This window comes from Myotis nattereri, assembly GCF_964212035.1.
Source record: "Myotis nattereri genome assembly, chromosome: 16".
Taxonomy (NCBI): domain Eukaryota; kingdom Metazoa; phylum Chordata; class Mammalia; order Chiroptera; family Vespertilionidae; genus Myotis; species Myotis nattereri.
In genome coordinates, this window is record NC_138091.1 from 33372612 (window position 1) to 33382207 (window position 9596).

The 9596-nt window shown below is 40.6% G+C and overlaps 1 protein-coding gene across 4 annotated transcripts in view; it reads left to right on the top strand.

Annotated features, from left to right (window-relative positions):
* SYNRG (synergin gamma) overlaps positions 1-8577 on the top strand; it is a 62643-nt gene extending 54066 nt beyond the window's left edge. For 3 of the 4 annotated variants that reach the window (XM_081108763.1, XM_081108761.1, XM_081108762.1), the window contains 3 exons: positions 4678-4788; positions 5139-5174; positions 6138-8577. In XM_081108763.1, coding sequence (XP_080964889.1) covers positions 4678-4788; positions 5139-5174; positions 6138-6269 — 279 coding nt within the window. In that variant the 3' untranslated portion in view covers positions 6270-8577. The remainder of the gene's footprint in view (positions 1-4677; positions 4789-5138; positions 5175-6137) is intronic. The other variant, XM_081108764.1, reaches the window with a different exon arrangement.
* The last annotated feature ends 1019 nt before the right edge of the window (positions 8578-9596 follow it).

The window sequence follows — 9596 nt, forward strand, 5'->3', positions numbered from 1 at the left end:
GCAGGAGGCAACCAACCGATGTGTTTCTCTCACATTGATATTTCTCTCTGTCTTTCCCACTCTCTTCTCTCCCTAAAAATATCAATGGGAAAATACCCTCGGATGAGTATTCAAAAAAACAAAACACATTTGTTTTAGTGAGACAAGTGAATTGTTACTAGTATCTAAGATTCTATCTCATGGATATGGGTTAAAATTAGTAGGTTTGGAACAAAGAAAGACTCGATCCTGTAAAACAAAACTAGTCCATCTCTGCCATATAAAATTTATGAAAAAAAATAGGACTGTTACTCTCCTGGCCTCCAGTCAACTGAAGATCACACAGGCTCTTTGATTCCACTATTATCTTCAGTATAACATGTTCTTTTGTGCTTCTTTTCCACGTGAAAAAAGCAGTGAATTTGAGTATTTACTTCTATTGCTGAGGCATATCAGAAGTTTATTTTTAATAATGACAGCATTTATCTTACCAGTCTACATAGTGTTGTGAGACAGAACCTTTATCACGTTCTGCATGGCTGTCCTCGGTTGACAAGGTGGATGTGTTTGGTAGAAGAATGCCCTCCCCCCAAAGATGCCCACTTCCTAGTCCCCAGAACTTGTGAATTTGTTACGTTAAGTGGCTTTACAGATGGGATTGAGTTAAGGATATGCTGATGGGAAATTTACCCTGGATAATCTGGGTGGCCCAGTGTTATCATAAGGATCCTTCTGAGAGGAACCAAGGAGAGTGAGAATGAGAATAAGACACATGACAATCGAAGCCGAGAAAGATTGGCAGGTGCTGTGCTATTGGCTTTGAAGATGGAAGATGGGACCATGATCTGGGTCAGTGATGGCGAACCTTTTGAGCTTGGCATGTCAGCATTTTGAAAAACCCTAACTTAACTCTGGTGCCGTGTCACATATAGAAATTTTTTGATATTTGCAACCATAGTAAAACAAAGATTTATATTTTTGATATTTTATATATTTAAATGCTATTTAACAAAGAAAAATCAACCGAAAAAATGAGTTCACGTGTCACCTCTGACACGTGTGTCACAGGTTCGCCATCACTCATTCTAGGCCCTAGATTCTAGGGTATAGGCAGGCTCTAGAAATGGGAAAAGGTAAAGAATAGATTCTCCCCCAGAATTTCTAGAGGGAATGCAGCATTGCCACGCCATTTTAGAATTCTGACCTCCAGAACTTTTAGAGAATAAGTATATGTTCTTTTAAGTGACTAAATTTGTGTTAATTTGTTATAGTGGCAATAAGGGAAATTACACAATTGGCCAAGAATGGTTACATTGTAACCCAAACCAAAAATCTGGAATTATTTGTGGAATCTGTGACTAGATCACTCTTTGTATCAGTCAAATTAGCCTAGGTTATGCCGCAGTTAACAAACCAGACCCCTCCCTGATCTTAGCGATGTAAGACAACAAAGCTTTATTTATTGTTCCTGCTAACATGCCTGTCTCAAGTTGGAGGATCTCTGTGCTGTGTCCTTTCCATTCAGAAACCTAAGCTGACAGACCCTCCACCATGTGGAATATAGCTGGTCCCCATGGAAAGGTAAAGGGAACATCACAAATAGCACGTTGGTCTTAAAGGCTTCCTTCCAGAAGTGACACACGGAACTTGTGCTCACAGTCTATTGACCGTGGCAGGTTGCACAGCCATGGCTAATTTAAGGGAAGGAGAATGAGAATACTTGTGAACAGTAATTACTACCAAAGCCTTCTTCTTGGGCATCATTTTAGCAGTTCATCATTGGCTAAAGATTGAGGATTGTATATCCCAGTCTGGCTCTGGGACTTGTCAGTGTATAATATAACTTGTTTTTTTTAATATATTTTATTGATTTTTTACAGAGAGGAAGGGAGAGGGATAGAGAGTTGGAAACATCGATGAGAGAGAAACATCGATCAGCTGCCTCCTGCACATCTACTGGGGATGTGCCTGCAACCCAGGTACATGCCCTTGACCGGAATCGAACCCGGGACCTTTCAGTCCGCAGGCCAGTGCTCTGTCCACTGAGCCAAACTGGTTTCGGCTAATATAACTTTTTTAAAATCTTACTAAATGCATGAAATATTCCAAATTAAAGTAAATGATATTTTATTTAAGGTGGCCTGAATCATTATTTTGCTTTGGTGTTGGATTTGGGTTTTTTGTTTCTTTGTTATTCAAATGTTTTTCTTAGTTGAGGAATAATTTACGTAAAATGAAATGCACAGATCTTAAATGTATCGTTAGATCAGTTTTGACAAATGCATACAGCAATGTATCCTACATCCCATCAATATATGGAGTATTTTCATCAACCTCTAAAGTTCTATCTTGCCCCTTCCCAGTCAGTCCCCTGATCTGATTCCAAAACATCCAGTGATCAGTTTTCCCTAGACTTCTATCACCATAGATGTACTTGTTTTAGAACTTTCTATAAATGAACTTACGTAGTATATATGTTCTTGTGTCTGTCTCCTTTTGCTTAGCATATTGTAAAAATTTATCTGTAAATTTGTTGTATGCCAATTTGATCTTTTTTTTTAACCAGAGTAATATTCCATTGTATTAATATATCATGTTTCTTTTTAATCCATTTTATTGTTTATAGACATGCTAATTCCAGTTTGGGCTAATATGAAAAGAGCTGCTATGAACACTTTTTGTGCAACACTTTTTGTTAACAGGTTTTCATTTCTCTTGGATAAATAAGAGTGGAATTGCAAGTTCGTATAGTAGATACATATTTTAACTTTTAAGAAATTAACAGCTGCCCTAACCAGTTTGGCTCAGTGAATGGAGCGTTGGCCTGCGGATTGAAAGGTCCCAGGTTCGATTCTGGTCAAGCGCATGTACCTTGGTTGCGGGTACATCCCCAGTAGGAGATGTGCAGGAGGCAGCTGATCAATGTTTCTCTCTTATCGATGTTTCTAAACTCTCCAGCCCTCTCCCTTCCTCTCTAAAAAATCAATACGATTTTTTTTAAAGAAATTAACAGCTTTCTAAAGTTGGGGACCTGCCCTTTTAATCATTAGGCTGCACTCTCCATAGTTCATAGATTTGTGGTAAAGAATAAATTAGATGATGCATGTAAAGACCTTAATGTGGTGCTTAGCACAAGTAAGAGCTCTACTTATTTTTTTAAAATTTTTGTTCAAGCCTTTGTGATTTATTTATTTAAATATATTTTTTATTGCCGAAACCGGTTTGGCTCAGTGGATAGAGCGTCGGCCTGCGGACTGAAAGGTCCCAGGTTCGATTCGGGTCAAGGGCATGTACCTGGGTTGCGGGCATATCCCCAGTAGGAGATGTGCAGGAGACAGCTGATCGATGTTTCTCTCTCATCGATGTTTCTAACTCTCTATCTCTCTCCCTTCCTCTCTGTAAAAAATCAATAAAATATATTTTAAAAAAAATAAAATAAAATAAAATAAATATATTTTTTATTGGTTTCAGAGAAGAAGAGAGAAAAACATCAATGATGAGAGAAAATCATTGATTGGCTGCTTTCTGCACACCCCCTACTGGGGATTGAGCCCACAACCCGGGCATGTGCCCTTGACCGGAATTGAACCCTGGACCCTTCAGTCAGCAGGCTGATGCTCTATCCACTGAGCAAAACCAGCCAGGGCAGGCGTCTACTTACTAGCTGGTAACTTCCAGGTCTCTTCCCCTCGAACACTAGGACTGTATATCCATCTGCCTGCTTATATAACATCAGAACTTGGCTGTCCCATAGGCAGCTCACACTGAGCTCTTCTCCTGCCATCCTCCATTCCCAACCCTGGTCTGCTCTCATGTACCTTATTATGGTGAATCTCTCAGTTGCCTATGCCTCCCCGCTCCTTGCATACTAAAGGTCACCCAGTCCTGTTGACTCTACTGCCTTACTAGATTCTTCATGTGCCCATTGCTCTCCGCTCCCCACTGTTGCTACCTTAGTTCAGACCTTCCATGTCTGGGTCCTGGAATGCTACAACAGCCTTGTGAGGCCCATACTTTGAAGATTGCCTCCCCTAATTCACTGCCTACACTGCAACCAGAATTGTCATGATCCAATTAGAACCCTAACAGCTTCCCAGGATAAAGCCTCAGCCCCATATTTTCCTTTAGGCCTCATTCCAATTCCGTCTCTTACCTCTTTCATAAGCTTGGCTCCCAGCCCCTAGACTTCCCCCCATACCCAGTCTTCTGCTGAGATCCTTTGCCTGGCCTGCTTGTTCTACATAGAATAAGCATCCTTCCCTCCCTACTCATCCATTCCATCCCCTTCACCTAGCGTAGTACGTCCATGAGGACTCAGCCAAGTTGTTTCTAAGTTCTGGGAAGATGTCTCTGCCATCAGGCTGCTTTCCCCTGGGGTTGGAGTCAGTCCCCCGTCCCATGTGCCCTGTCACTCCGTACTTACCCCTAGTAGGGCTTTCATCACCTGTGTTGCCCGAGACCCACCTGGCCCCCGCCCTACACTGAGTTCAGAGGACAGGGCCCGGTTTTTTTCCTCGTGCTAGCATCCCTACTGGAACATGCAGGTACTCGGTGTTTGGGAAATGGAATGATTGTATTAGTGGTATTAGAGAGTTTACCTAATTTGCTCTTGGACCTATTGGGGATGGGTAATCATTGGAGGGAAGCTAACAGCATTTGGAAATGCCAGGTTCTCACCCATTTGTCTGGTTTTCACAGCCTGATGAAAATTCACTGGATTTTTCCTCTTGTATGCTGCGGCCTGGTATTAAAAATGCTCAGGAACTTGCTTGTGGGGTATGCCTGTTAAACGTGGACTCTAGGAGCCGGGTAAGTCACACACCTTCCCCTGCAGATGGCAAAGTGCTTTCCTAACATGACCTGTGGGACAGCTCCATTTAGACCACTTCACTACAAGGGCCGTGCCCAGGTGGCTGGGATTTTATGAAAGCCCTGAAATCTGACCAGAGAAATAGACGTATTTTCAGAAAAGCAGTGGGGAAAAAAGTTGACGGAGCGCGTGCCGTTCTTCCCTTTCTAGGAAGTGTGCTTTTGCATTGTGCCTGCAGCACCCTGTGCACAGTGGGGTAGTAAAGAGAACAGGTTACCCGCAAGGATTTGCAGGCAAGAGGCTCTGTTCTGGGAATTTTGTTGACCTTATGGTTTCAACGTTATTTCAGAAAGAAGAGAAGCCTGCAGAGGAACATCCTAAAAAAGTATGAACCAGTTACACATTATCCTAGCATCTACATCTTAATTTTCAGTGTGGAAGGCAAATCAAATGATTCCACTGCCATCCTGACCCATTCCAATCATGAATCTTTACTGAGTCACCTTTGTTCCCATAATGTTTGATTTAATCAACTAACTGTGTGGATCCACTTCCATCTTGTTTGCATGCGTGTATCTCATGATTGGCTTCTGGTGTTGTGGTTATTTCTCTCTGATGAGTAGGGTAGCAGAATGAGCAGCTTCTGAAAGACTGGAAGCTATAGTGACACATAATGAGATCAAAGAACTTCAGGATTTGACCGTTTTCGGACAAAAAAACACACAAATTGTTTGGGTTTTAGAGTTTTATTTATTTGTAATGCTTTAAAAAGCACCCCGGGACATGGTGTGGTTAGGATTGGCTAGATGTAACTCACCTGTAAGCCTTACTTATCCAGAAATAATTCTTATGTGTTTAATATCTTCATTTTTTATGAACCCAGTCCCAATTTGGACTTTTTAATTATGTTGGTTCCGTTACCAGCTTCCAATGGCATTAGACCCTAAGAGTTTATAATCTTTTGTTTTCTTTCATGATAGGATGGTAATTAGCCACAGAAAGTTAAGGGATTAGATGCCAGCCTTTATTCCTTCAGCACAATGAGGGATAAAAATTAGCCACAGCCCTTGGCTATGTTAGTTCCCCATATCATGACACCCTCCTCCCAATCCCCTAGACTCTGCCTTTCTATGACAGATTTGGTCTTCTTTTGCTGAAACTGGGCTTAATGGTAAAGATACTTTTATACCTTTAATTAGCGGCAAAAACTTTCTCACCTGAATTTCTGTAGCTACCTGCTCAGCTTGGCCTTGGCCTCTGTGACTTGAAGTGTGCATGCTGGTTGCTGCTCAGCTCTTAGGAGCAGAAGAAGCCTGACTTAATCCACATGTCTGTTTATTTCCGGCAGGCATTCAACTCAGACACAGATAATTTCAAGCTGGCATATGGTGGACACCAGTATCATGCCAGCTGTGCCAACTTCTGGATCAATTGTGTTGAACCAAAACCTCCTGGCCTCATCCTGCCTGATTTGCTCTGAAAAGCTCCTCTATTAAGTACCAACTGGGTTGTTTTTCATCACACTCATGGGTGACAGGGACCAATGGACAGAATGCAAGTACTGCAAAGTTCACCTCTATGAATTTATATGAAGAATTCCCCAAGAGGTGGGCGGGGAAAAGCTTCGGAAGCTCCTACTCATTCCCACAGAGGACCTCTGTCCCCTGGTTCCCACTGCGTCTTTGGGATTTGTGGTGAAATTGCCCTACCCAAACTGCATGTGGCACCAGAAGTTGCTAACTCATCACTAGTTCTTTTAAGATGTTTTCAAATATGGACCACAGTAATTTGCTGCTGCAGTATTGAAACTGTGAAGAATTGTCACTTGAAGAAAAATAAATTGTTGTAGGACTGGAATTGGCAAGAATGTGTTGAGCCAGAGCTTATTTATATCTAGAACACTTATTGTCCTGTGGAGTGCATTTATCTGCATTTAGTGTGTTATTTGAAATGAATAAAGAGGGGAAATTGTGATTAAACTGATGTTCTTTTTCTAGAAAAAATTCTGTCTCCATTGAACAAGGGCAGGTAGGTAAGGGCAGATTTACCAACTCTGCTGATGCAACTGAACCAGTTAACCAATTCTCTTCTTGCATTCATTTCTAAAACTATTAACTTTCAAGAAGACTTTTTCTCAAACATGCCTGGGTACTCTGCAGTGGAGAATGTTAATTTTGACAGAGGCCCAAAACCTTGAGTATCAGAATATCCTTCCTGTTAGGGGCCTTCGCTGAAAACCTGTTTTACCTCATGACTGTGAACGTGGTATTTTTTTCGGACAAGATTTGGAAAGGCAGCTGAATGAAATCTTTTTGCAGTGGTCTGTCCAGATTTCAAAAAATGACTGCCTGTGTACCAGTACTGCCTGACTTCGCAGGATCTATGTGAGACCTGCAAATTCAGGGTCAGAAGGTGGAATTCCTGGCCTTGAGAGGCAAATGTGATACGCATTTATGGTAAAGGTAACGGAACGTAGTAGTAGTGGGAGAAAGTTATTCACAAACAGCACTGAATTTTAGAAGGAAAAAGCTCACGTTATTGTAGGGATTGCCTTTGCCACTGAAATTAATGCATCAGGTCGGGGGAAAGCCAAGTGATTAGGTTCTTCATTCCTAGAAAGAACATGTCAATCTAGGACACCTTTCTGAGGTGTTAATTATGTGCTTTATGAAGAGATTTTGAAACTTTTGTTTCACTTTGTCTTACTTATGCTGTCTGACCTAGACTTAAGTTTTTATTTGTAACTGAAAAATTCGGTTTTGCCAATTGCTGCTTTACATAATTAACTAGATTACTTTCCCTTCTCAGGGCAGAACTTGAGGAATTGTTTTGTTTCATCTTACATCTTTACCTCCATCCTCTCCAGAAAAGGTACAGAACATTTCCATGAACAGCAGTCGAGGAGGCTTCTGCTTTTACCTTGCTGTGCACCAGAATGCAGAGAAGTGTTGATGAGGTAAGTCTGTTTTTCTCATTTGCTGAAGTTGATGCCATCTCCAGCTAAGGACTGAGACAGCTGTCTGTGAATTGTTACTACCTCCGGAGTCTTTGCCCTCCACGGGGCTAGTGGAGTGCCAGTAACGACACACGCAGACCGGTTTGTAGCAGGCTTTTCCTGAGGCTTCTGTGCTCCAATTCAGCCTAAGCAGCCCCTACGGTTTCAGATAGCACCCAAATTCAAGCAGGCTTCTGATTGGTTTTGTACATTCCATAACAAAATCTACCTTTGCTATAAGAATATCACCCAGTTTGACAGAATTTACATTGCTGAGACTTTTTTTTGAAAATGCTATATGGGTTATTTTCACAGTGGCCTATATCAGTAACATGTTTTAAAGTATGCTAACTAGATTAGTTCCCATTCCCAGATATATTCCAGAATGCCTCAGATAAAATTCTATGTATTACTACTGACTTTACTAAGTATGGTAGGTTTAGTCATTCCATGGGAAATGCTGGAGGAAAATACAGCAAAACACCAACAAAAAACCTTTGCTATGAAAAGTATTCATTACTTTCATATCTGTTTAATAGTAGAAATGTTTTATTAGATACCACCAAGGATTTGGGGAGTGTGGAATACCGTTGTGTTGATTTATGCATTTATTGAAATGACTCAACATTGCAGTCAGCTTCACCTCAGCTTGTTAGCCAAGAGCCCAGTGTCCCTGGAAACAGTAACCAAGGTTACTTATTTCCATACTGTGTATTGTGCCAACAGCTTCACCCCACTGCTTGAGAGGTGAAATAAGCTTTTTTATTGTATTTTGCCTTTAAAAATTTTATGGCAAAGTGTAACTTTTGTCTCGATATGCTTAAGGTAGAAGTGGGTATATTAGGATATTATCCATTCTTTATTTTTCCCATGGCACTCTACATAGGTTGAGTATTTTAAATTGAGTACTTTGTGTACATATACGTACTTTTTGTTGTTTAAAAATACCTTCTACTTGCCTTTTAATGACTCATGTTCTTAAGCTTTGAAAATTATAGGGTCTTGATGGTTAGACATTTGAATTGCTTGCCCTGCACTGGGGATCACTACAAAAATTCCCCTAACATCTTGTAGGTTACACACTTTATTAGCTGGTCCTAATAAACTCTGACATTTAGATTAGAAAGGTGTTAAACTTGCCTAGGGCTAAGAATGCTCTTAGTTATCACAGTGGTGGTGTTTGCCAGGATTTCTGCAGGAAATTTTCCTTAGTTACCAAGAACACATCACTAAATATTTTCTTACTATAGTATGATTATTTTGGACCTTTATCTAGAGACTACTGGGGTTAGTTTGCCTTCATACTAAAGCAGCCATGGCCTCTATAGCCATAGTATTGTTTTGTTGTTCTTTTGATTGATTTTGATTATGTGCTGATGTAGCATTTATGGTTCCTCTGATTTCCCATAGAGAAACTATTAGCTTTTTTTGAATATTTCTATTTATTTAGACAATAATGATGTATGTGGTTGTTAGAGTGGGCAAGTGATATGAAACAAGAAAAGGTAGAATTTAAATGGAAACCCCAGAACAGGTAAAATTTGGAAGATAACCATTTATATAAATATGCAGCCACTGGCATTATATTCATGGCTTCTTACCAAAATAGACCAAAACTCTAGGAAATTATTCCACAGATAAGCTAGCTACAGCCTATCTAGCAAATGAGTAAAAAAGAGCAGTGACAAGTGGCTCCCCTATCTAAAAATAAGACAACCTGGTAATGCCCAGTGGCTTCCCAGGAACATGGAATAATTACTACTTAACCTACAACTCTCTGATGAGTTGTCAGATTTATTAGGGCCAGTTGAG